Raw genomic sequence first — 27758 nt, 5'->3', positions numbered from 1 at the left:
AGTTATATTACCTTCAAGGAGGGAGCTCACATGTAAACATTGAAGGCAGTATATTTTCCTCAGAGTCAGTGAGGCTAAGTTTTGGGAACTTTTAAGTAAAAGGTACTCATTATTCATGGGGCTTCAGGGAACTGCTTATGATAAGAATTTTTTAACACTGTATAATCCCACTTTTCACCTTTATTAACATTTAGAGAAACAGCTGCCTTGATTGTACCCTTTCTGATCCAATGGAAGACTGACAGTTAACTTTTATTTTCCTCTTTTCAAGAGAGCGTCAACTGAAACTTTCATGAGGAAAAACTATGTATATATAAATCATCAAGGACCAGAATCTAACTGAACTGACTTAATACTGTTAATGAGCTAAGTTGGTTTTGGAGATGACTTAAAAGCTAAGTATCTTTCTTTGGTATAGGAGAGAAGGAAGGGTGCAGAACATCAAAGTGAGTTGAAATAAGATGCAACAGTATTTGTGGGAAGTGGATTTTTCAGCTTTATTTTCAAAATGGGTATCTGTTGATTCAAAAGGTCGTGCTCTGCTGCCTTTAAAAAGGAGTAGCGTGAGAGCAAGATGATTCTAAGACTAATTAAACTCTCAATTTGAGAAATAAGTGTTCCAACAGAAGTCTCCTGCCACTCTAAAAGTATTGCCCTCTTTCTCCTCCGCCCCTTCAGGTGGTGCATGATAGTGAAAAAAACTTTTCTTTCTTGTTATGAAAAACTCTTAATCCTATGTGTTCACAGAGAGGAAGAAATTGTAAACAAAGGTTGTCTTGGTATAGGCTGCAACTGTGTGTTCAGTGTCTGACTGCCATGAGCACTCAAATTTCAGGATGTGCAGTGAAGTTCTTCTGACTAAAGAGTCTGAGATCTGTTGAGGAAGAAGGATGTCTATGAGGTAAGGCTGGAGAGAGCAGGTAGCAGTTTCCCTGGGTATTTTTATCATCAGTACAATGAGTATAGTTGCATTAGAGGGAAGGTCTTCATAGTTCCCAGAGAGCATGTGCTTTGTGGAAGATTTTATTTAGTTTTGTGGAGTTGGTACGAGCTTGAAAGTGCGTAGGGAATATCTGGAAGATGATGGATGCTGAGAAAGGCAGCCTTGATAGGGTCAAGATGAGATGTAGTACCTCATGAGGTAGACTTTTGGGGAGGAAGGAGGAGACAGTAAGGRTTGCTGTTGTGCCTAGGGAGATTATTACAAGCCAGATTATGGTATATGTTTAGTGGAGATCAGGCAAACCAGAGGAAGCGGTTAAGCGAAGTTAAGTTAGGCGAAGCTAAACTTTAACCCGCGGTTAAATTCCAGACTGTCTTTTCTCAAGCTGCATGATAGTCAAGCTGACAACATTAAATCATTTAATGTTCTCATGAACAGGTACTGTAGAGGCAGAGACAGATAACTTTGTTCTGCTTTCCCATACAGTTCTGCTCAGTCTTCTGTCAAACTGGATGTTCACCTCTTGCATTGGCTAGAATAATAGTGCAATAGCTTCCTGATCTGACTCTCACTTCTTGCAAAGGAAGACTTCTCCTGTTATTTGTCCAATTAACTTATTTGGTTGAGGCTCTTAAACCCTTACTTTAAGCCACTTCTTTCCATTCTTAACCTACCCAGATTCGGAACAAATCCTGCATTTYCTTTCCAGTAGGTTCAATATTTTATTCAAATACTTATAAGCAAGAAAAAATTACRTGCTAAGATTACTGTACCATTCATTGTAATAGTTATGAAGGTCTRTAAGGAGTTTACTCTCAGAGAAAATCGGTGAAGCTTAAGGATTGAATGTATGAGACAACTCAAATGTTGAGGCAGTTTGAATGTTAATTCAGCCTGGACTGACAGTGCTGTACAGTTGGCACAAATATCCYTCTGAACAGAGAATTCTTTTACTCTGCTTCAGTTTCTCTACATACTGAAGTGAAAACTCTGAATAACTATTATATTGAAGAATTGAGTTTTTTTTTAAAAAACCCAACAACCTCAGTTCCAAAGTACAGACTGAAAAGATAAAAGAATAAGAAAAGTTCTTTCTTTTTGAATGAGAGATTCTACTATAAAATTTTGAAAATTGAGAAGTAGTTTTTAATGAGACTGAAAAAGTCTGAAGTTCTGAAGACAGTTGAACATTGTTTTTTTTTTTTTTTCTTCCCTCCACCCCTTTCCTTATCAGCTTTACAATTGAACGCCAAAATTAATCACACCTTTTAATGATCTCTCTGAAAGGTCATAAAGAGGTAATATGTACTAACTTTCTTCTGTCTTTTTTCATTGTACTCTTTTTCAAATTGGCAGATTTGTCTTGTTGCTAGTGAGGAAGTTAATCATATTCTAGCCTTACTTCTCTTTGCTGAATAAATTGCGGATATCGTAAGACTCGGTCAAAAAGTTGGCTAGTCAGGGAGTTTAAAGGCCAGATATTTAGATTTAAGTTAGTGTTCAAGAACAGACATCCATTTATTTCTTTTGTATATGTGCCTTGATTTGCATCTGAAAACTTAACTAGAAAACATACATTCAAGCCCAAATTAAATGTACAGTTTAAACAAGGATCTTTACACTGAGTAAGTTCAAAATAGCAGCCAATGAGATGCAAAGAGAAKAAATAGGAAAATCATACACTGCAATTTGATGATTATAATTCAGTCATACAGTATACAAAAACTAAAATGAAGGGTAGGTCTTCATTTTCCATCTATTGTGCTTGTAGGAAAGTAGCAATGAAAACTTGCTGCTATTGCTACAAAATTCCCGGTTTCTTACTCTGCCTGGACTTTGAAGTCAGTTTCTGGGTTTGGAGTTAYCTGTCAGTGTACTGAATATGATTGCCTTCTACAGCAGAAATATATCTTCAATCTTTGTTCATCCTGCTATTGTGTACCCTAAACCAAATCAACTCTAAAGACTATTTTATTACAGCTTGTGATGGACTGCTCTTCATACGGTAGTTCTTAATATTATCTACTTCATATTAACAAGTCCACCTGAGGCTTGCTTAGAAGAGTCTGAACTTTGTTGTCTGTTTTGAAAACTAAGTTTATGCTCTGCCAGTAAATGTCTGAATCTATGTATTATGAAAATGTAATTGTGTATCTTAATGTTTAGCCTACATATATGCTGGAGGGAAATAGGATTTTTTTTTCCAGACCCATTTTTCCCTACCACAGTGAAGGCAAGGTAGTTCTATCAACTCTATCTTAAAATTCCTCTTAGCCACCTAACAAACTGCTGCTCAAAGTTCAATGAAGTTGGCTACATTTGTCGATTGTTCCAGACACTGACAATTGTTAACCTGACCTGGGACTTCAAGGTATTGGGGAAAGAAGCCTGGGAAGCTTAAATTCCTTAAGTCTAATATGACTGAAGAGGAATCAGTCATGTAATAATTAAACCCATTTTTTTTTCCTCTGAAGATGAGCAAGATACTTTGTGTGGTTGCATTTTTTTTTTCCCCGCTTACTGAAAGTACCAGATTTAAATTTAATCATGCCTCCCTGCTCAGCATACTAAAATTGCTCATGTCCTAAAACATTTATAGCTGCAGACTGAGGTACTGCACCCTCCAGCAATTTGGAGGGGAAGCAGAAATAACGTGAGTGATTTTAGAAACAGTGCTTGAGTAGCATATATGAATAGTACATTCTAGCCTCCATTGCCAGCACTGCTGTGGGTGGACTTTTCTGGGGCTTCATTATCTCACATCTGTAAATAAAGTATGCAATTTATACCACCCTTCTTCCATAATGARCAGAAGTACTGAAACTCAGGACAGAAAATTTGTTCAATGTTTCCTTGTTATAAGCATAAATGCTGTAGTCTGAAATAAACTTTCAGAATGAGGTAGACGGTGAGCAAGCCACTTGTGACTTGCTTCTGTCTTTTACTAACTGCACTCTTCTATAAAGCATTAATCAGCATCACAGAATTAAAAAAAAATGTATTAGCCTGTCTTTACAAAAAGATGAAGGATAATGATTATAGGCTCTGTGAGCTTGAGTCAGAATCACAGAACAGTTGAGATTAGAAGGGACTGCTGAAGATCATCTAGTTYAACCYCTCTGCTCAAGCAGGGTCACCTAGAGCATGTTTTCCAGGATTGCTACCAGATGGATTTTGAATATCTYCAAGGGTGGAGACTCTCTGACCTCTCTGGGCAGCCTGTTCCAATGCTCAGTCGCCCTCCCGGTAAAGTTTTTCCTCATGTTCAGATGGAACTTCTGGTGTTTCAGTTCATGTCTGTTGTCTCTTGTCCTATCGCTAGGCAACACTGAGAAGAGTCTGGCCCCATCCTCTTTACACCCTCCATTCAGATACTTATACAGATTCATAAGCTCCCACCRTCTCTTCTCCACACTGAGGAGTCCCAGCTCTCTTGGCCTTTCCACTATCTATGAGATGCTCCAACCCCTTAAGCATCTTGGTAGCTCTTTGCTGGACTCGTTCCAGTAGCTCCGTGTCTCTCTAGTATTAGGGAGCYCAGAATTGGACACAGTACTCCAGATGTATCTTCACCAGGGCTGAGTAGAAGGGGAGGATCACCTCTCTCAACCTGCTGGCAATGCTTTTCTTAATGCTCCCCAGGATACCATTGGCCTTCTTGGCCACAAGGGCAAATTGCTGGGTCATGGTCAACCTGCAGTCCACCAGGACCTCCAGATCTTTCTCTGCAGAGCTGCTGTCATTCAGTGGCATGTCTTTAAAACTGTAGTACTTGAATTGCTGAACTTCTTTCAAGAGCAGCATTACTGATGTTATAATGTTACCTATGTATATCAGACAATGTATTCCACAAAACTCCCCAAATTAAACACCTTAAAATCGTAATTTATTTCTCTGTAGCTGTGAACATGTCATACATTTTCTTTGTTTTCTGTCTTGCTGCAGAAAATCATTCCACTGAGGGGACCCTGAAGGCAGCTTGCAGGTCTTATGCTCATGTGAAAGATTATTTTAAATATAGGTGTTACAGTTCAGATATATAGGCAGTATAGTAGTTAGAAGTATAGGCTTCTGTCTCTAAGCTATAGATTTCTTGTATCTTAAATGAGCCTTTTTGACAGAAGTAAAAAAATCATTTGCTGTCGCTTCAAGAACATTTACTAAACTTGTGGACATCTTTGGTATGGTCAAYATCTGAATATACAAGGTAGTTGGCAATAGCTAGGCTGACTTATCAGTCTGTTGAGTTGGACAGGTCTCTGGACTTTGCCTTCCCTGCAAGATTCAATAGCTTCACAGCAACTCGGATTTTGGCATTCTGCTCTCTTAGTAGCATTAATGGCCTTTACTGTGTAGTGTTGTGCTAGGGAGGGAAAGCATRTGTGTAAAGTGATGACATTCCTAACCAAGTGAACTGAAGTGCTATAGAGTATTTGCAGYAGGCACAAGTATTTTAGGTTGTATAAGGATCAGTCACAGAATAGCATGTCTGCTCCTACTGTAGAGTGTCTGTCATCGCTGGATGATTTGAGTAGTGGGATGAACCTTTCTAGTTTTGGGAGAGGGTGAGGAAATGTATGAAAGGTAATTAACAGTTGTTACTGCCATCTCAGGGAAAGTAAAGATGAGTGTTTTCATTTGTAACAGAAATACAGATTACTTTTCTAGTTAAACTTCTTAATTTTTAACATTTTCTACATGGATCTTCAAAGGTGAAACCTCAGCTCTACAATTAGGTTTGCATTCTGCACTGTTCATGTTGCATGAAGTCTTCTCCTGAAGACTTGGTGGTGCTGTCTGGCACTAAAATGGGTTTAGTCGTACAGCTGCAGTATGCAGTTTTCAGTTGCRTCTGAAAAGTACGTAGTAGTTTGTAGCAAGCTACTTCCAGATATCTAGTGTTTATAGGAAATAGGTGTTGTGGTAAGTTGAAGGTCTTACAGTAGATGTGTGAAAGAAGCTAGTAGAAAATTTGCTGCTGTTCTGCTGATGATTAAGTACTTACCTTTCATTTCAGGTACTTTCCTGTGCAAGTCTGCAGTTTCTAAACGTACAGAATACAAAACCATATTTTCTTTTCATTCCCTTTCTCTGAAAACAGTCTAATYTTTTATTCTTTCTGAACAAAGTACAGTTGTTGGCAAAGGACTCTTCAGTATAAACTAATGTCTGTCTTTACCTTGTTTCTCAATGTTAAAGTGGTCTTGCATGCCCGAGAGCATTCTACTGCTGTCTAGACCTGCAGAGACCTGAGAAGATGTGCTGCAGCATGTTAATGAAATTCTAGCCTGTGAGATGACTAACGTATTTATTTCTGGTGGCACTTCTGCTGATGTAGCTGTGTTCCATGTGCTTGAAGTATTATCTATAAATGAAGAATTCAGTAATGCTTATTAGTCTAATCTAGAGAAAGGAAACTGTCACGCTCAGCTTGAAAATTCAGTAGCTGTAAATTCATGTGATATAGCATACCTTAACAGCATTTGGGATGAAGACAGAAAGAGGCTGGGATATAGCTTATGCTAGAACTGTTAGAAAGTCAGTACTGTTGGGCAAAAGAGACAAACTAATGTTTTGTTAGCATGTACTCATATAACTACAAAGAGTTTTTTAAATGCAGAACTTAAGCAATGAGCTTTCTATTTGATGTAATTGTGGTCTGCAGACTAGTAGGCAGAGAGCTTAGCCATGCTGTAAACTTCTTTGTCTTACTTGTAGTACCTAACAGCTTCCTTCTATCTTTCTTATAGACTTGATCCAAGCAACTAATGAAACAAATGTGAATATTCCTCAGATGGCTGATACACTTTTTGAGCGAGCAACAAATAGTAGCTGGGTGGTTGTATTCAAAGCCTTAGTTACCACACATCATCTAATGGTTCATGGCAATGAGGTAAGTGTAATCAACTTTTTCATGGGACTGTATTGAAAATGAACAAACTCAAAGCTGAAAAACTTAGCAGCGCAGAGGCACCTCTCCAAACCAGAAGGACCTGACAACAAAGGCTGACRATGATTGCTGATGAGAAACAATCTTCCAAACTTACCTTTACCAACATAATTTAAGTTAGAGGAGTGCTGATTATCTGTTTCTTCATTTACGTATCTGTAGTATAGGAGCAAGCAGCAACCTATTTCAGTACTTAGACAGAACTTATTCACCATCTGAAAATAGAGCTATGCAGGATGAAAGACTACCTGGAACTTCTGTCAGTGAGTGACGAAATCTAGGGAGAACTTTTTGTTAAAAAAAAAAAAAAAAAAAAAAAACACGCAACTCTGACACTGCTTTTAGCATCCTTCATTCTCTATCTCTGTCTTTGCCTTCTATGTCCATGGTTACTGATTCTGGTATTAAGAGCCTTTTCAATTAATAGCCTTTTACTAGCCTTTTGTGGCCTTAAAGACTTAAGATTAATGAGAGTCAAAATTGTTGTTCTAGCATATAGGTACTGACATCCAAATAGCTGTCCTTTCTGTATTAGCATTAAAATTTTCCTAGTCTTGTAAATTCAACTCRCTGTCTTTTCCGTTATGTTTCCCTAGCCATTGCTTTTTATTAATTTAAACAAACTGGTGTGTGTGTAAAATAAAAAGCACACCTGAAAAGCTTTAGTATGACAATGAAACAATTCCTCCCTGGCAATGTACCAGATGTTTTYGTGCAATTAATTTCTCTGATATCACAGCGTAAATTATTACTCCTGACTAAATGTTCTGTTCCAAGTTTTCATTCAGCTTTCTGACTTGTTTTCCTTAATTGTTTTGGCCTTTTAGTCCCAGTACTTGATACAGGATCTACCCATTATTGAAATGGGCCATGAGCTTGGCTGAAACTGAGGGCTGCTGAAAGGAGAAGTACGGGACCAATATGGATATGCTGCTTTGCAAAGAGATAAATCTTGTGCTTCTTTAAATCTCTTTAGAGTTAGCTATTCTTACTGCTTGTTCAGCAATTTATGTAGTACTTTGCACAGAATCTATTTTTATGTATACAACAGGATGCWTAGTAGAGGTTCAGGCTAAACATAATGCATATGAACAGCTGAAAATGGTTTTGAGGAAGCTGTAAGAGGCTAAGACAAAAATYTGAATTTTTGTGTCTGTATGCTTGAGTTAGACTTCTAAACTTCCTGCTAGGAGGGTACAAAGTCTGCAGATACAGCCTCTGATAAGAAAATAACTTTGTGTTGCAGAGATTCATTCAGTACCTGGCATCTAGAAACACACTGTTCAATCTCAGCAATTTTCTGGACAAAAGCGGATCTCATGGTAGGCCTACTCATATCTGTTATCTTAACAAGATTCTAAATGAAATACTATTGCTAATTTGCATTGATTCTTATGAATAGAGGAGCAAAAAAATGTAAATTGTGTAAAAAGGAGTCAGTAACACATTTTTATAAGTACTCAATAAATACAGAAGCTAAAGTGAAATGGGAACTCTTGGACAGTTTCAAAACAGTGTTTCTCAGTTCCTGCCAAGTTTTCACTCAAAAGCTGACACTTTGCAACTCCCTTGGAAGGTGCTGATTGAAATCAGGGCCAAGTCAGCTATCAGTTTAGCTTTTTATTACAGAGTTAAGGATGAAATGGACAACTTTCCATTTGTTTTTTCCGCTTTTATTCAGTCTTAAATGGTAATCTGGTTACTTTGAAACACTGTATTCTTTTTTAGAATTGTCCTTAAGTACTTAATTTGAAAAAACAAAGACAACCAAAGAATTAGCTGGTTTTGATTTGGCTACTGAATTTGGAGGTGGAGCAAGGGACAAGGGACTTGAGGGCTTGACTTGTTTTTTCTCTAAAGCATGCAGTCTGACTCTGAAATTACTCACAAATTTCCTTGATGCTTCCCTTAATGAAGGGGAAGCTTGTTTCGTAGTAGCTTGTTTCATGGTGGCAGAGAAGAAAGAAAACTTCTAATCCTGCAGCTGTTTGAGAATATTCGTCCACTGCAAAATGCATGAATGCTACAGTGATGGGCAAGATCAAAGCAATGCCATGTTAATCCATCTCTTAAGGACACATAACACCTAGGAGACTTAAGCATCTCTTAGAAATACAGTAAAGGAATAAAACCAAGCAGATATTAAACCTGCATTTATTGTGCTGTGTACGTTCAAAGATAGTGGTATTTGACAACTGTGAAATTTGTTAAATACATGCTTTGGTGKTTTTTTTGCCACTTTTTAAAACTTAAATTGTTATTTAATAGATAATACATCAGAGTGTCATAGATGATGAGGTGTCAGAAACTGTAGTGGTAAGCTTGAGTTGGCAGAGATGCTTAATATTCAGAGATATTAAGGAAAAATACAACTGAGAGAGGAATTTTAATGAAGATAACAACAAGAGACCCATACTGAAGAGGAGAATTGGTTGCTTTTTGCACGCAATACTGTAACTTAGATTTAGGAGAAGAAACTGTGAAAGAAATACCTGAAGAATAGACCCTCATAATGCTGGTGTTTAGAAGTTTTATAGCCATGAAATAAGCTGCAGTTTGAGCCTGCTTATACAATGTTTCATGCCTTAAAGATTTCTGATATAACAGTTCATAGAAGACAATAGTCTCTAGCAATACAATCATTTCTTTGTTCCAGTAAACCTAGTTGGGGGGATTTTGAGGATCCATGTAAGAGTTGGAGGGAATGACCTAAAGTATTGGGAGTGTTTAAGGTGAAAACAATCTGTCCTGCAAGCCAGGTATCAGCTAAGTGTAAATTGTTAAATGGGCATTTCTTGCATTAACCAAGATGTAACTGATTTGACCATCAAGTATGTCACCATATACYTGTGTAGAAGCCATTAGTAGGTTTCCACAAGAAACCCACTGTTAGTGCATAGGATTAATTTGTTTGAAGTGGAAAGCTGTAGTAGATTGTTCTGATGCAGCAGTACTGCTTTTTCTTTAGAAGCTGGAAGATGATTTGTCAAGCCCATTCTGTGTGCGGAGTTTTGTAATGTAATAGAGATCTCACAGCCCTGGCGTATATTGACTGTATGTTATCCTTTGTTAAAGAACCTCCAAACAAGCATAACAATTAATGTAAATCATGTAACTGTTTTTTGCAGGTTATGACATGTCTACCTTTATAAGACGTTACAGTAGATACTTGAATGAAAAAGCATTTTCCTACAGACAAATGGCATTTGACTTTGCAAGAGTGAAGAAAGGGTAAGCAAAGTTTACGTACATAAACCAATAGGATTTCCTGACCTGTAAAATCTTGCTTATGGCATTAAATTTAATTTTAGTGTCTTAATGACTTTACTCTGAAGTTCTTTATTTAGCTACACTGAAAACCAGAATGATTGTTTCCTAAATATTTGTAATTGGTTAAGAATTGCACAAGGGGAAGAAGAAAGATTATGGGTACTAGAGCAAATATTGGCTACCACCTGATTAAAATAATGGGCCTTGCAGAATTTAGAGCTTTTAGTGCTATGTATTATATCTGACTTATTAAATTGTGCTGCAGAGAGACTGCATTTAGAATTAGGGAAGGAAAACACTCTGAATCTATTTGGGATGTTTCGCTAGTCTCCAGACACTTTCTATAAGAAGAGGAACAAAAAATTCTAGAAGGAAGAGGTCTGTGGAGTAAAGCTGTTCCTCTGAAGTAATAAAACAAGAGGAGAGTGGAAGGAGGAGGCACACATGACACCAGGAGCTAGCTAATGAAGTTAGCGACTTTATAGTGTCCTGAAGGAAATGCTAAGTTCTAGCATTTGATTACGTAGAAGATCAAGTCAACAGTAGATCAGATTTATAAGGAACATGGTTAATCCAGCATGAAAAAGTAATAAATGACTATTCTTAAAAGGTAATCTTCTTTATGGGGGGCGGGAAGGGAGAGGAAGAGAGGGTGGTCCTCACTCAAATTCTAAGAGATGAATTAATTACACTATGTTTTGTTTTTTTTTTTCAGCAGATTAGTGGGCTGTTCCCATATCAAAGGGCTAGCTATTATCAAGATTATGCCTTTAGTTTAAAAGTGAATTTCTTCTATACCAAGTTGCCTATGGATGTCACAGTGTTTCCCTATTTTTATCACAATTTGCAGCTAGACTGCATGATACTTCGTATTTCMGGATAAATACCTAACACAGCACACAGTTTAGATCTGTTATGACTAATTTACGAAGACAATCAAGAGGACAGCTGGAGTTCTTGTGAGGCAGCACAGCAAACGGTTATAAACTTAAGAGAATAAGGCTATAATTTAGTATTTTTGCTTTCCGTAAGGGTTGAGTTAAAAACAAAAAAAACAAGAAAAGAAAAAGAAACCCGCAACAGTCCCCCAGAAGACTCAGCGCAGAGCAGTATGTTGGTATTTGTCAGAATATGTTTTCTGGCCTCTTAACTCCTGTAATTGGGACCTCTGTATTTTTAGATTCTCTCTGTTGAAGCATTAACTACACAGCAAGTGGTTTAGCACCCAGTGAGGGTGCAGTCTAATTTACAGCATACTAAAGGTATTCCTTCTAATAAGAATGAGTCCACATATGGGTTTGTTCTGATGACTTCAGTGTATTCTGTGGCTTTGCATTCTGAGCTATTGACACAGACATCACTGCTGGGTTTTCCTCCTGCTCCTACAGACTCAAAATGCTAGACAAATAGGACCTGGCTTAGCTGTGTAACTGGAGTCCCTTTAAGTTGTATTTTCAAAATGCCCTTCCAGTAATAGGGGGGGACCAGAATATTTATCTCTTTAAGCTATCTGAAATATGAATCATTAAGAAGTTTTCAAAGGGAGGATAATATCTAGTTGAATCGATATGTTAGACCGACTTTGGTCCAGCAGACCTCTGTAGTCTTAGCATCTTAAATTCTCTTTTTCACCTAGTGGTTTCAAGCACTTCATGTTCCAAAAACATATGTTTGGGTTGCTGAAAATCCTTTGATTCATGTCTCATGTAAAGCCTTACTAGGTATGGTATTTCCGGTTCTCAGAAAAAAGTGCTACCACATAGTGTAGCACAAAATAAATATGAATGGTAGTTCGCGTTCCCCAAGAAGAGATACTATACTTGTTAGTGGCCAGAATGGGGCAACTCATAACAGATGTGAAAGTTTGTTATTCAGACACAAAACCAGGCATACATGGTGATTGCTATAAGACATGTGAGATGCATGTAAGGAATATTACACATCTGTGACTGTTGCATGGTCCAGGTTGGAGCAGTAGTTCAAGACTCATCAAGGCAGGTCAAAGTCAATGAAAGTCCTATGAAGAGTAAGACAATTAATCAGTATCCAAGAATACTCAGAAAAGTATTCTAGGGTAAGAAGCTCATAACAAAGATTGCACTTACTGATGTTGTCACTGGATTGACAGGCATATGCAGTGGCAATTGCTGGAGAAAACTGATCGAGTTTGTCTTCAGTGACTATAAACATGTGACTAAAAAGTACTCTTAGCAATGACTTGTGATTAGTTATACTTAAAGTTTGTGCATAAGGATTACAAGGGTATAAAGATTAAAGGTCACTAACTGTTTCTTCTATTTCTTGTCAAGATGTTAAACATCTTGATATCTTTTGTCTGCAAAGAGATYAGTCTCTTGTGTTGATTACTCTAACACAGAGAGCCCTTCTTTGCCTGCTGTTGGGGAGGTTGGATGAAGTATTTACCATGCCAGCTCCTGTGGTGCTATGGGAAGAAGGAGATTTGGACAGTGCTTCAGATATTTTAAATCAGTTACAGCAGCTTTAAGCCTGTGATCAGGCAACAAATCTGTTGTAGGTAGGCAGAAGAACACCATGGCTTGTTATCTGTTTCCTGTTACAGAGCTGATGGTGTAATGAGAACAATGGCTCCAGAAAAGCTACTGAAGAGCATGCCAATACTACAGGAACAAATTGATGCACTACTTGAATTTGATGTACGTATTGAAGTTCTCCCAACGAACAAAGCATGAACACTAAGCAGTTACTTAAATGCTGCGTTGAAATTAATGTTTCACCTTCTTGTAGATAATGCTTTACTGATCATCCAATTAAGCTGGGAGGGCAAAAAAACCCACAACCTTTTTGATATCCCACTGAGGTAGGGTAAGGTGAAAGATTGCATTTACTTATATGTACAAAATGCTTAGATGCAAGTTTTTTTATAAGGAGGATACAGAAACATAATTGGGGAATTCTGACTCTGAGCTTGGAGTTTTCATTTTTTGCATCACTGGGGGAAAAGGAAAGCAAAATGAGGAGGCAGAAGAATTCCCAGAATTCTCTCCCCTCTGCCTCCCATTCCCCACTCTCTCTCTTTTTTTTTTTTTTTTTTGGTCCAAAGTTCTTAGCAGGGAAGGAACCATTAAAATACCACATGTACATTGTTTTGCTTCCCCAGAGACATCATCTGGCTTTTTAATTGCAAACTGAATGGACTGAAAACTTCAATCTAGGCTATTCATAGAAATATAAATGTATAGAGGATAATAYAGAATGTATGCATCTCATTAATGTCAGAGAGATTATTTATACACTTCAAATTAAGGACCAAACCAGGAGTGAATTGGTTTAGGAGGTAGTGTGGAACATTGCAAAGAGGTCCTTGAAGGAATTAATTGTGATGTTCTTTGGTGTTCTGTGTGGATGGAAGAACACRGTTTCCTACTGGGAGGAGAGCGCCCACTACAACTTTCAGAGGAAAGCCTTAGAAATATGGGGTCTCCCTACTTTTTTTTTCTTACTTAAACAACTTAGAAATTGTAGTAGTAGTCTCTGAAAAGATCCTTCTTCTGTTTTTTAATAAACCAGCACTTACTTTCTGCTCTAGTTGGTATGAGAACTGGAAGGTCTTGACTTCATTAACTCAACTGTATTTCGTAGTAGACTACTGAGGCTTTGTTCAGACTTGTTTCCTTAAGGCTTTGTTAACAGCTTCTCTGCCTTCCACCTTGGTATGATAGGTGAAGGAGTTAAGGCGAAGACATTTACTTATGATGGAATTACTCCTGCCCTGTAGTGTTTTGTTTTGAAGTGGTGAAAAAGTGCCCCTTGATCTGCTAACAGAAACAGAAGCTGCATGTTTTTGATTTCTCCACAAAAACTTGCATTCAGTGCTTGATTCCATCTATAACAGTATCATATTCCTACCGCAAGCTAAAACTTCTGATTGCATTCAGTAAAGCTGTTCTAAATAATTGGTATTTTATTTGTAGGTTCATCCAAATGAACTGACAAATGGTGTCATAAATGCTGCATTCATGCTTCTATTTAAAGATCTTATCAAACTTTTTGCTTGCTACAATGATGGGGTTATTAACTTACTAGGTAAGTAGCCTGGTGTCTGTAGTTCACATACACAAGCAAGTGAAAAACAAGTTTCGAATATACCTTTTTTTTTTTTTTAATCTTTCCGTTAAAACTTAATATATTGTGTTTGACTGCCGTGTTAGGAAGTGAAAAGTTAGGGAAAACTCTAAGCCACAGTCATAATCTTTTAAAGTAGTGCTTATCTGAGGCTGAATTGGCATGTTTATAAAATTGTTAAAAAACCTACTGCAAGGCACTGAGCCTATCTGTGCTTGCAGGGGGGAAAAAAAATACAGTGCTGTGTGAGTTTGCGTAATATGTCTTGCGAGGTTAGCAAAACAGCTTTTGCTATTTGATTGCTCATCCAAAATATCCAAGTTCCTCTTTCTGTTCTACGTGCTTTGTAGTAGCCTCTTATTAAGTAACATCATCCTGAGTAGCCTTCCCAGTTTATCTGAAAGAATGATTACAATGGCTGGATTCTGACCTAAAATGTATCTGCCTTCAGACTACAAGGTTTATATACAAGGCTCTAAGTATGTTTTGAAGTTCAGAAAACTAGGAGTGATCAAAAGCGTAACACACCTTAAGCAGAAGGCTTTGTTAGGAATTTGAAAAGCAGGATTGTCTTAAACTACAAAAAGCATTTCAAGGTTTGACATAAATGATCTTGTAGAAGTTTGGCTTCACCTGTTAAAACTTTAGAGCACTTCAGCAGGTCAATAAAGATAGGTGGAAACTCAGGTTCCTTGGCTAGCATGACTGGCTGAAAGCTGTGGCTGCCACAAGAATGGGAAGACTCTGGGAAGTTGTAAAGACTGAACATAGGCAAAATTAAGTTCCTGAGTGGTAAAACTCAGACTTTTTTTTTTTTTTTTTTTTTTTTGGGGGGGGTGCATTACAACCCCTCATGGTGAAGTGTTATAAACATAACTCCCATGTATTTTGGCTGAACTGTAGGAATGGAAGATTTATTGAATAGGTACAAATGTGTTGGGCATAACAATTGGATTGAGACTTCAGTGCTTACAGCTACTTCAAGCATAAGTTCAGGTTGCAGTATATGACAGTCTTCCTTTGCAGGAACTAATGAGGTTCCTAACCAATCTTAGAAAGCTACTAAAGTGGGAAAAGTACTGCTCCTTAGTGTGAGGACAACTTGGGGGAAGAAATATATAAATTCATTTAAATATCCTTAATTACTTTTAATTTCAAGGTTAATAGATACTTCATCTGCTTACCATTTATCTTTAAAAATGTAGTTCACATCACATGTAATGCTATGACTGCTTTTGGTGCATTTTTCTAGTCTGTATAATTATTTAGCTTCTCAGTGGGCCAAACTCCTAATTTCTACTAATGACTAGGAAGGCCACTAGAAAAAGTCCAAGCAGAAGAATGTTAATGGAGCACAGTATTCTTGAACTATGATTTTCCTGAAAACTAGAATTGTGATAAATGCACACATRCATATGTAAGATTCCTTAACTGAAATTTGCCAAATTATTTCTCTAGAGAAATTTTTTGAAATGAAAAAGGGACAGTGTAAAGATGCTCTTGAAATCTACAAACGATTTCTTACTCGAATGACCAGAGTATCAGAGTTTCTTAAAGTTGCAGAGGTAAGTGACTTCCAGCCTTCTGGAATCTGACATTTAAGCTTATGTCAAATTTTTTTTTTTAGCATTGCTATAAAGTATTAATTTAACTTGTCAAGCATCTGACTTGCTGTGTGTAAATGTGAGGCAGTATAGATCTGCTTATYCAGCACATCTTGGACTAGTAAGTTCTGCTTAGACCTTCGACATAGCACTGTGCAGCCAACCTCAACTTYCCTGGTAATTTAACGGATGACAGGAATTCAACCACAACAGTGTTTTTTTGGAAGTGCTGTAATAAATATATGCTTCTGGGGCCAGGTTGAGCATTAGAGGAAAATACAGCAATTATGAACAAAAACATTACAATTTTAAGTCCCCTTCTTAAGTCTTTGCAGCCAGCTACGAGCTCTTACCGGCAATGTGAAATTTTACCAGTTTTGATCATTTTAGCGTCCTCTTATGTGTGTGATGCAAATATTGCATGGTTAATTGTTTTGATGGGYTGTCACTTGAGGTGTTTGGCTCCTGGGCACGAGATGAACTTATTGCCATATTTCCTGCTTCATTATCAAGGACAGCAGCAATGAGCTAGATACCAAGTTTATGCCTTTCGTAGTTTACCTGCTTACTTGAAGGAAGCTAGTAGACTTCTGAATGGCACATAATGTCTGATGTGAATATTGGACTTGAGGGAGTAATAACTTGGAGACTTAGAGATATTTGAGAATTCAGACACCTRTAGGTCAGCTTTACAGTACAGGGGATTCAGGATTATTTTGGTTGTTCTTCAGAATGACTAAATGTGGAGTTTGCTCTTCTGCAAAAGTTGGACCAATGAATACTACTAAGAGCCAACAGTTAAGGAACAGGACAGCTAATTAAAGTTGACAGACTGACACCTCATCTGGCTGTAGTTGAAATGATAGGAGAGAAGGGCAGAAAAAACAAGTGACTTGAGCTCTAGCTTTTTTCAKCAGTCTCTTCTAGAAATTGCGCATTGCTGAATTAAGAAATTAGTTCACTAAGACAGTCAGGCATCTGGGTAGTACTTCTATTCCAGTCCACTAATGCTTCCCCCTGAGACAGTAGTTCATGACCAGAAAACCCTGCCTATTTTACAGTAGGGAGTATGAATTTTACCAGGGAGGAGGAGAACCTGAAAAAAGACTGCTGCAAGTTGCTGAAAGTAATGGAATGGCTTTGGGAAAGATGGGCATCTGTGCATGCTAACTTTGGAGGGGGGGGTTCTTTTTTCTTTTTTCCTCCTTTAAAAATTATTTTTAAAGACAAACTGCATTGTAGGTTGAAGAGCATTCCACAGTTCTAGTCAAACTTAATGCCTGCTGCAGTGGAAATAGCACGCTCATGTTTTACAACCTCTTTTAAATCCACAGCAAGTTGGAATTGACAAAGGCGATATCCCTGATCTTACACAGGTAAGCCTGTCTATGGTCTCTTTAAATCAATGTAATAATTAAAAGTTCAGTAATCAAAACGTACACCAGGAATCTAAATGTTGGTAGGCACTGCCTAATGCCTTAAAGCCCTCTCAACTTGCAAAGAAGAAAAAAAAGTCTATAAAGGATTTTTTTTTTGAAAACTAGTAGAATAATTTCTTTTTTTTTGATGGCTTCCAGCATGTAGTTGAAAAATGAACTGTCTTGCCCTTTTTTTGCTAAAAGGCAGATTTTCACAACTTATAGGACAAGTTTGTCTTTGACAACACACTGCATAAAACTTGTAACTTGCCACATGATCCCATGCTGACRCTATCTTTGTCCAGAGATGAAATTCAGAGTAGTGGTAGATAGCACTACTGTGTTGACTTAGCTACAGTGAACTTGAAATTTAAATACAGAAGTCATGGTTTGATTGCCGAACATCTGTCATTATGTATCAAAACTTCARCATCACATCAAGATTCATTAATGCCATAGTTGCTTAAATTCTGCTCTGGTCCGTTTTCAGTAACAATTGCAAATTGATTTGAGCGTCTCACTTTGTATTTAATATGAAAAAGGTATTTACTTGGAGAAGGAAGTCTGTTCTGAAGAGTTTGCACTCGTGACAGTTTCAATGACAATAAAACTGGAATTGAAGACTGCTTAACAGTTGTAAATCCTAAGTGTTAGTAGCCTGTGAATGTGTAGTTTTTGTAAAACCTCTTGGAAGCCTGGTTTAAAATAAGATCAGAATAGTGCTTCTCTTGGTTAAAAAGCCAGTTAAAAATGCTGATGCCCTAACATGATCGGAAGGTGGTGGGCTTCAATTCTTACGGATTTCAGATGCTACAGGGTTACAAAGCCTCTGTCAGTCTCTCTCAGTTGTGGAAAGCTTAGAGTTCTTGGAGTAGTAGTATATGAAATACCAAATAATTCTTAAATAGCTAAAGTAGTGTGTTCTGCTAATTCTTTACCTAATGGGCTCTCTTACTTTTTTTTAACAAGACTGCTACATGAGGGTCTGTGTTTCACCTCTTGAACCAACACTTTGGCCAAGAGCTCCCAATCTGGGCTATCTGTACCATGTATCTCATGTACTCTTGATTTGCTGGAGCAAGCTCTTCTGAGGATGCTGGCTGCTACTCTACTATGCTGCTTTATAATAAGGGAGGCATTGGCTTTGATASGACTGCCACAACTGCATTTGATATCAAAACTAAATCTCAAGTAGTCCCTCATAGGTGTATTCTTCCAGAGTCTATTTGGAAATCACTTGCCTAAGACTGATCTCTGATATACCATAGCTTGTGTCGAAGACTTAGGCAGTGTATTTTAGTGAAATAAATAAAAGCTGAATAATAAAACAATTTCCACAATAAAGCTGAGTTTTTTCCTGCTAATATATCATATATAATTATTATATGATAGTAATTTCAGCTAATAAAAATGAAACACTGATGATATTCCTTAATGCCTAAAGCAAGTCATTGAAATAGGCAATAGCATTCCACAAGAAACTTTAGTTGTGTTGATATTTGGTGTGTACACATACTCTGTAGATCCAAAAAAAGTAGTTGTGGAGCTGAAATAGAAGTTGGTAGCAGTCCATCTTTGGTCTTTCTGGTTTGACTGCAAGGCTTTGGAAGCTGTGGTGGCTTCTTGGCTGTTGGAGAGCTTGGCTCATTATTAATAAGCAATTCTTGAAGTATAGCAATTTTTGCCCAGATAGCTAGTGAGGAACCTGTATCTAAGTTTACACCATCATGTTGACCAAAAGATTAAGCTAGCTGTGAAGCAGTATCTAGAAGAAATTAAATTATATTCAGAGTTGCAAATTACATGCAGTATTTAATTTACAAAGTATTGTATTCGAGTAGAAATTTTCTAGAGCTGCTTCTACAAATTCTGTTTATTGGATGAGTTTCATACTTGCTTGCTGGCTTTTAAAAAAACTCTGAATAGTATATTGGAAAGTTGGTTAAGAAGTATAGAACTGTAGTCACAAAGAGGAAACAGTGAAAGTTTTGAAACATAGCTTTCTATGTACACACTTAAGTAGGCACAGCTTGCTTCTTTTGATACAGCCTTTCAGGATAGGTAGAAGTCTGAGTCTGTTCTTCAGTGAATGAGAGCCTTTGGTCATTTTATTTTCTTGCTGCTGGAGAGCCCAATTTGTCAGTTTAGAAATTCAAAAGCTCCTAAATTTCTTCATGTGTTGAGTTACTTTATTGCTCAGTTTTAATGTCAAAATTAGTATGTGTACACCATACACTAAGGATACTTAGCTGTGCATTGGCAGTGGCATCCAACATAGTCACGTAACTGGAGTTTTCGGTGTGTGTACATATGGGCAGTGGGAATTCCACTTTCAGTCATGGCAGACTGATGTCTTCACTGCATATGAATATCCTGAAATTAAAGACAATATTTATGGAAAACACTGTAGGTATTGCTGTCAGGAATTCTGACTGATCTGAAAGACACTGATAAAGAGAATTCCCCTTTTAAAGACTGTATCACTGATGAACTGGTAATCCTGATAAAAAAATTTATTATTATTTGCTACTGTGGCTCTCATGGGTTTCCTATTTACTTGTTCTTACAKAATTCTACTTATCTGGACACTGTTTTTATACTGGGATTGTTAAAGATGCTGTCATTTATATTTGCTACTTTTCTTAACTGTCATTGTAACAGCAAATGCATGCCTGGGGATACTGCCTGACCACAGAAAGGTTGCTTAAAATAAAACCAAAGATCAGTGAGACTTGAAAAAGCTTAATTTTTCTGAATCCCCCAAATAATATTTTTTCTGACTTTTGAGTTACTCTAGTTGCTGGGCTCAATAACCTACGCCTAGTTTAATATTGAGAAAGAACAATAGCTGTTAGATTCAGTGCTGTTGAGAGTCCTGAAACTAAGGTAGCAGCTTTTGCAAGGGTTAGAGAGACAATTTGTTTTGTTTAGACTGCAAATATTATAGAACCCTTTAGCTGTAAATGACACTGGAGATTTGGCTAAGAGCAAAACTGAATAGGTGATCTTGAACCTATAACTGTTAATTAACCCAGTGGATGCCTGTGCTGTTGTCAATGTTTTAGCACTGACCCAAAGTATGATGRGCATATCTTAGCTTTAGGCTTCAGGCTCTGTTCAGGAGATTTAAATATTTTCTCTCTGCAAATTTGAGCACTTAATATTATCCTTCAAAAATTCTCTTTGCCTGGATATTTCTAGCATGGAAATCTGCTGTTTTCACAGTGTTGTAAACAAAGCAACAGCATGAGCATGCATTTCAGGGAAGTTTGTGCTGGATCTCTAAAATTACTGGTGTAGTGTAATGTGTTTAGAACTGTATCTCTGGTCTTTGTTTCAAGGCTCCTAGCAGTCTTATGGAGACCCTTGAGCAACATCTAAACTCACTGGAAGGAAAAAAACCTGGCAACAGGTAAGTATATGTCATGAARACGTATCTCAAGGCAAAATGTAGTCTGAGACTAGCAATCATTTAGGTTTATCTCCCCCCAACCTGCTTTTGCTGCTTACATGGAAAGGAATTTGTGGTAAGATTAGACTTTTCCTTACCTTTTCGGAATTGTCTTAATGTCATGCTCACCAAAAGCAGTGGRGGAAATGGAAACAAACATCTAGGTGCTTTCCATAATGAAATAAAATTAACTGTGGCTTAACAAACTCCTGGAAGGAACAGGTTTTTTTTTCTGCTGCGGAATCTTTTATTTTCAAAATTGAGTTGTTTTCTAATGACTTTATATCCTCTTGCTAGATACTTGGCTATTTCTAGGAAAGATTAAGCTAAAATTGTTTTTTTTTCTTTTTCTTTTTTTTTCTTTTGCTGTTGCTTTCCTTATAATCTAGTGAGGGGTAAGTACAGATGTTTATGTATCACTTGCATGCAAACATGATTATGGCTTTTTTAGTTGACTTCAACAATTAGAATAGATATCTTCATTAAACTACACCTAAATTATTATTTGCTTTTGTATATAGCTATTGAGTTATTTTTAGTCATTTCTATCTTGACTCCAGCTCTTCTAATCAGTAGTAGAGTTTCCAAGATTTATGCAATTGAATGAACCTATAGGACACACCTTAGTTCAATACTCATGAAGTTTTAATTTCACCTTCTCTTTCCATATTCATTGCCATTGTAAGTTTTCCTCTCTTAAGTCAAAGTAGCTGTAAAAGCATGTAGCAGTATTTTCATACCTCACAGTAATGAAAGCAAACAAATGCTCTGAGGTGTACATCCTAACTTACAATTAAGGCTCTGCAGTTTTGTGTTRGTATGACTTTTTTTGCGTATGAATGACTTTTTAGCTTGGACTTTACAACTAACTGTTTCCATGCTTTTAAATCTCATTATTTTGAAGTAACCTGACTTCAAAGAGCAATGCACTTTGAAAAYTGTCTGATGCATCCCAGCAGTCTTGTATTAAATTAACTGCTTCCATATCAGTTTTATGCTGCTACTGTCACAGAATTTATACAGCCTGACTACATCTTACTCCAATAACTCATTCCTGCTGGCTCCTGTAGGCCTTAATGTGAAACTTTGGTAGGCATTTCTGCCTTTGCTGCATTCATAGAGCTTATTTAAAAGGCATAATAAGCCTTGGTATCAACTAACTTGAAAAATTTATTTAAGCTTTGAAGCAATAATTTTCAGGAAATGAGAGGGGGCATGGAACTGTAGAGATCTTCAGAAAACTGTCATGCTTAGGTTTTTTTTTATCATTTTTGCATGAATTTTGATGACTGGAAACAGTTCCCAGAGTGTACTTATCTCAAACTCTTTTTTTTCTAGATCTGGGGCGCCATCTCCTCTAAGCAAGGTAAGTACTGGCTATTGCTGTGCTAACTTACTCTTGTTCAGGTGACAGGCGTCTGAACATCTTAAGGGCATAAAGAGTTAAATTTCCTTCTGCTAATCTGCTTTGTAGACTTCTGTCTGGGACCTRAATGACAAAGTGCATCTTTTAACATTTTCATAGTGGCCTCATGAAAGCTCCTTGCTAATCTGACAGGCTGTGACTGCTTGTACCAATGCATTTGGTGCCTAGTGACAAGTGCTATGCAGGAGAAACTAAATGAAAACTTCTGAACTGGGTGGTTCAGTACTTGATTTTAGTGAAAGTTCTTACGTTACTTGCAAACCACCCTTAGTTTGAAGGTGTGTGTGKGGGGGAGCACAACAATTCTTGTCCAACACTGTTGCAGTTTGTGAGAAGCCTACCTTTTGATTCAGCCAGTGTTCTTATAGCCCTGAATAACCCGCTGCTCTCCAATTTACGTGGAGAGTTTGCATCAAGCAAGTCTCAGGCTGTAGTAAATGCTCGAAGAGAGTCTAGACAACTTAYATCCTCTCCAGTCAGAGTTTTGATGGTGGGATGGCAGTAGCAGAACTAAGAGGAAAATATTTCTGATTTGTCTTTCCTTCTTCAGAGAGGTCAGAATGGTAAGTAATGCTAAATATAGGACTCTTGTTTTTGTTCATCAAGAAAAGCATTTCTCTGGTGTGTATGAGATGATGTAACAAAGCTAGTAGTGTCTTTTAGAATTGAATTGAGACTCTTCAAAGTAACTAGATTCTCGAGAGCACAGAAGAATTGCATTTTAGTGTCCCTGGTGTCCGACCCTGTCATACTTAAGATATACCTAATCTCCAGAATTGGAAGAGGTAATCGAGAAAAATCATAGACTGAGCTGTCTTTTATATTTTCACAAGGACTCAGCCACTAGCAGTGGTAAAAGTTGGTTCTTAAACCCTCTTCAGGATGAAGTTTTATGTGTATGCTTAGTTTCTGAACATTTCTCTTCTCCCACCAGTGCTACAATCAATATACTAAGATGCTGCTGTGAACTAGCAAATAACTATTTTATCCCATGGACAAAATGAGCAATCTTACAGATATAGAAACAAAACCACAAAAATATTTCATTTCTCCCATCTCCAGGATAGTATCAAAACTAAGAGTAGRGAGAAGCTGAAAAGCTCCATTTTCTTGGAGTTTACTGAAGATGCTTTTGATACATAGAAACTGTTGTGTGTCCTAGTTGGGATTTTAAAAGGTAGGTAAGGCAACCAGATCACGAGCTTCACTTCTGAGTTTGTTGCTTAGACACTGAGTCAGTCATCAATATCCCATGACAATACAASATATTCTTTCTGACTTCTAGCAAAGGAACCAAATGTTCACAGCTTGTGACTTGCTAGCCCTCTGAAAACTTAGACAATTGTCCTTAAATTCTCTAGAATGGGAGAATAGCTCACATTGAGAACACCTGATATCAAAACTGARGTTAAAAATAAGTAAATCAGTGCACTGGTTGTTTATGAAGAAATAATGGTATATTGAATGTATGCTTAAAATATTTCTCCAGTCTTCTCCGGCCACAACTGTTACATCTCCTAATGCTACTCCGGCAAAAAGTATTGATACCTCTCCTCCAGTTGATCTTTTTGCAACTTCATCTACAGCTGCTCCAGTTAGGTAAGTTAGACAGCAAATATGAGTCTGATGCAGATGCCAAGGTCACAGTTGTAACAGAAAATTTGCCTGCAAGATTTTACTTACTTTACCAGTAGCGTACGTCAATATTGAGTGGGTTACATAGACTTGTAAGTCTAGATCACTAATGAGCTCTAGTCAAAAAAAAGAAAAAAAAAAAGAAAATTCTGTGGCTACTCTGATTTACTTTCAGCGTCAAGAAGTGTCAAAGTTGTGCTGTTCCCAACATAAACTTACGGTCGAGGAGATTGAAGTAATGTGTAAAAGCAAAGCCAAATTAATCTTTGTTGGCCTGCACTGTGCTCTCTCTGATTTGAGATTCCTTTTTTTTTTTTTTTTTTTTGCTGTTCAGATTAGTTAATGAAGCACAGAAAAACATGATGAATTTAGATGGTTAAAATAAGAAGTAAACATTTAAGTTTGACCAATCAGAAGTTCTAAACTTTACTTTCAACTTAAACTGAAGAAACCACTGTTCTTCATTATGATAATTCCTGAACTGAAGAACTCTAGACATGTAAAATCTCTAAACTTGAACCAAAAATATAAGACTTGACTAATTTGGATTAAGCTCTTTGGCATGTCACATGAAGTTCTTTGAAGGAACAACCTCAAGATTAATTGTTTACTATTTAAATGTCCCAGATGAAAAAGACTTTGTTCACTGGCTCCTAAGCCAGTATCTGGTTGGTTTAAGTAATCAAAGTTTTACCAACTCTCCTTTACGTAATGCCTATTTATTGCCTGGCAAATGCATGTTTCTGGCCTTCCGGTATAATTCAATGAAGTATTTAAGTAGCATGGAGCTGTTTTCAGTGACAGCAGTTATTTCCTATGTTCTTAGGAATCACCTGCAGTTTGGGGGTGGCATGGGGAGTTTGTCTGTTTTTGYTTTCAGGATTGTTGCAGTTTAGTATCTCAGATTTATTACTGTCAATACCCAGTAACAGAAATAAGTTCAGGTCTCCTCCTGAGGTGTAATGTATTTCTTGGCATTGATTGCAGTGCAGGTGTTAATGGTCATTCCTCTAGTATTAAGGCCTGAAAAAATGGGATTTTAGTTTTTTCAGTTGATGAAATGAACAAATGACTCCAGGGTTAAGATTTTTTTTCCTTTCCTTGGCAGTTCTTCCAAACCGTCTAGTGATCTTCTGGATCTTCAGCCAGATTTTGCATCCACTGGGCAAGCGGCTCCAGCAGCCCCTGCTGGAGCAACTTCATGGGGAGGTAAAGAAATTCACTGCCAGCATATCTTCTTGCAATCCTTCTCCTTGCCAGGCTGGCTGAACTGAAACCTGGCACTTCCTGTACTAGCGCAGGATGTTACCAGCTCACTCCCTGGATTCTGCTGATCTGACAGTCAGACATTCCTTTGCAGCACAAGACTACTCCTTTTCCTAGAGATAYGCATAATCATATAAGCTGCTTCTGAAGGCCAGTCTGCAAAGCTGGGGGGAGCAGGATTATGTAATTGAAAGTGAGTGGGAAGAGGATGGCTGAAGGTGAACAGGTAGGGTAGGCGTCTTTAAACAGATGGGGAAGTACAACTAGAATTGTTTTACGTGCTTTTTGGCCAGGTGTGTGACAGGTTTTGAGCAGACATCAGCTCTCCCATTCATAAAGCAAAGCAGACAGATCTGRAGGGGAGGGATCAGTAATTCTCTTACAAAGTCCAACAGGCTGTGAACCAGGCAGCATACACTATACACTGAACTGAGTTAGTTGTTTGAGACAACATTGGCTGTTAGTGATCTAGAGAGGACTACCGTTCAGTGTTGGCAAGTTTGTGAGAAGAGAAATTACACCACTAAACAATTACTTAGCTTACATAGTAGTAAACCCACTGTGGTGTAAGTTCACCACAGTGAACTTTGTAAYTCAAAGAGCTTCACTTGTGTGACAGCTTAATGAACTCATCAGTCCTCTTATGGCAGGAATGCTACACTGAGTCATGATGACTCCTTTACTGAATCCTAATACTGGATGCAAGTGACTTCTGCATCCTTTATTTCTGTTCTTAGTTTTAACTCATTAAAGATGACATTGTCTCTCAACTGCTCTGTTGTTCAGCATTGTGAAAGAATAACTACTGCTCTAAAATAGACAGAGTTTTGCATGTCTGTGTTTAGACAGTTGAATTGAGTTTTCTTGCAGAAGCATCAGTTTTATTAACCAAACTATATTCTTATCCAGAAAACAGGGCCAAAGAGTCATCTCTCCTAGGGTGCCTACAACTAATTATTTTGCAATTTTGATTGCATCCTATTCGACCTTTCTGTGTAATTTTGCTTTAGCAGCAGGTAGATACATTGTTGTCCTGCTTCCTTGTTCTCAAGTATTGGAACATAAGCTTTTCTGAGAGATCTGGAAGGACTCAGGCTCCTCAGCTAACTTTATTTTTCTTCTTTTTTTTTTTTTTTTTTTTTAAGTAGTTGCTCATACCATTAACATCTTAAAAATATTGATTGTCATTGTAATTTAGATGTTCTAGAAGAGATGTTATATGTGTATTCTTCTGAATTACTGAAAACTTTTTAAAATCACTGTGTAACGTGCCTGTCCAGCTAACTTTATTTTTCTTCTTTTTTTTTTTTTTTTTTTTAAGTAGTTGCTCATACCATTAACATCTTAAAAATATTGATTGTCATTGTAATTTAGATGTTCTAGAAGAGATGTTATATGTGTATTCTTCTGAATTACTGAAAACTTTTTAAAATCACTGTGTAACGTGCCTGTCCCTCTTACTCCATAATGAAAAAGGGCAGCTAAATCTTTTCCTTTGGCCAGAGTTGTCACCACCTCATCAAGCATTGTTCAGTCTTATCTTTCAGAGTAACATTTTGTTAACTTAGTAAGCTTCAAATTTGTCAGCTTTGCTGCTGACAGGAGTCCAGGTATGATGAATGTTACTGCATCAGAATCTTCCTTTTCTTTCCCTCCTCCTGTTCAGTAATTGCCAAACAGTATTAGGCATGTATGAATTGAGAACTGTTATGGCTTTATTGTAAAAATGCTGAAACTTCCATTCACCTTTCATCTAGTAATGAGAAAACCTTGCAGTCTGCGTGAAGTTCTATTATTTAAACTAAATCTGCAGGATGAAGCTGGTAGTCATTTTAAATTGTATATTGTTATAGGTACCAAGGAACCTTTTGCATAAAACCATCCTCAAGTCATTCTCTTTCTGGGTCCTCTAAGCTTTCTTGTCTCGTTAAGTTCTTAATATATATATTATAGTCCAGCAGATAGGGAGTAATAGAGAAAAATTGTGCCTCAAAATCGTATGTCTGCCTGTGTTGGGAGCCACATGAGAAAGCCAAAAACTTTCCATCTGAAAGTTTCAGAAGGAACTTCAGGCGAACAAAACTTTTGTTTTGCAGTTTTTAACAGTGCCATTAATTTGAATTGTTAGACTGAATTGCAGGAGCATGGCTCAGTGGAGAATAGTGTGATTCTGATTAAAGAAAAATGAGGAGGAATGTGTGTAGAGAACTCTTCTTGCAAAAATGTTTCTGAATTCTTGCAAAGACAGAGATCTTTAAAGGATAAAGGAAAATCTTGTCCTGTTGATTACTGTCCATGGAGAGGTGGGTTGGACTGGTGTTAATCTTTCATGGTTGCAGAGAAATTGTTCAGTGTAAATCTTCACGTGCTGGCATCTTCTGTTCAATCAGTAATGATTAAGTAAAGGACTTAAGTATTTTAGCTGAAGTAGGAACAAGGAAAGGCAACAGAAGTAGTGTCTGGGTCCTTAGCAACAACACTGGGAAGGCCAAAGCCCAGCTGAAACTAAGATTAATAAGGGTCACTAGGACTGACAAAGACTTTAAACATATTCTAGTAGGAAAAAGAAGCTTAGGAAGAAGGTGCATCTTTCAGTTAGTAGGGAGAAAACTTAGTGACAGCCTGTGAAAAAGGCTGTAGTACTCTCTGATATTGCCTTCACTAAGCCATTTTCCAGACCTCTGCGTCTAT

The 27758-nt window shown here is 37.4% G+C and overlaps 1 protein-coding gene across 1 annotated transcript in view; it reads left to right on the top strand.

The window, feature by feature from the left end:
• Window positions 1-27758, top strand: part of SNAP91 (synaptosome associated protein 91) — a 75708-nt gene that overhangs the window by 13127 nt on the left and 34823 nt on the right. Inside the window, exons 3-13 of the mRNA XM_085299202.1 lie at window positions 6694-6836; window positions 8140-8215; window positions 10022-10124; window positions 12745-12838; window positions 14117-14228; window positions 15726-15832; window positions 17206-17247; window positions 20631-20701; window positions 22079-22106; window positions 23656-23765; window positions 24910-25010. Of these exons, the coding sequence (XP_085155328.1) occupies window positions 6694-6836; window positions 8140-8215; window positions 10022-10124; window positions 12745-12838; window positions 14117-14228; window positions 15726-15832; window positions 17206-17247; window positions 20631-20701; window positions 22079-22106; window positions 23656-23765; window positions 24910-25010 (987 nt within the window). The remainder of the gene's footprint in view (window positions 1-6693; window positions 6837-8139; window positions 8216-10021; window positions 10125-12744; window positions 12839-14116; window positions 14229-15725; window positions 15833-17205; window positions 17248-20630; window positions 20702-22078; window positions 22107-23655; window positions 23766-24909; window positions 25011-27758) is intronic.

This window comes from Rhea americana, unplaced genomic scaffold (genome assembly GCF_003343005.1).
Source record: "Rhea americana isolate MKP2758 unplaced genomic scaffold, rheAme1 scaffold_147, whole genome shotgun sequence".
Classification (NCBI taxonomy): domain Eukaryota; kingdom Metazoa; phylum Chordata; class Aves; order Rheiformes; family Rheidae; genus Rhea; species Rhea americana.
Note: the sequence above shows the minus strand (reverse complement) of the source record. Positions and strands in the feature narration are given on the sequence as shown.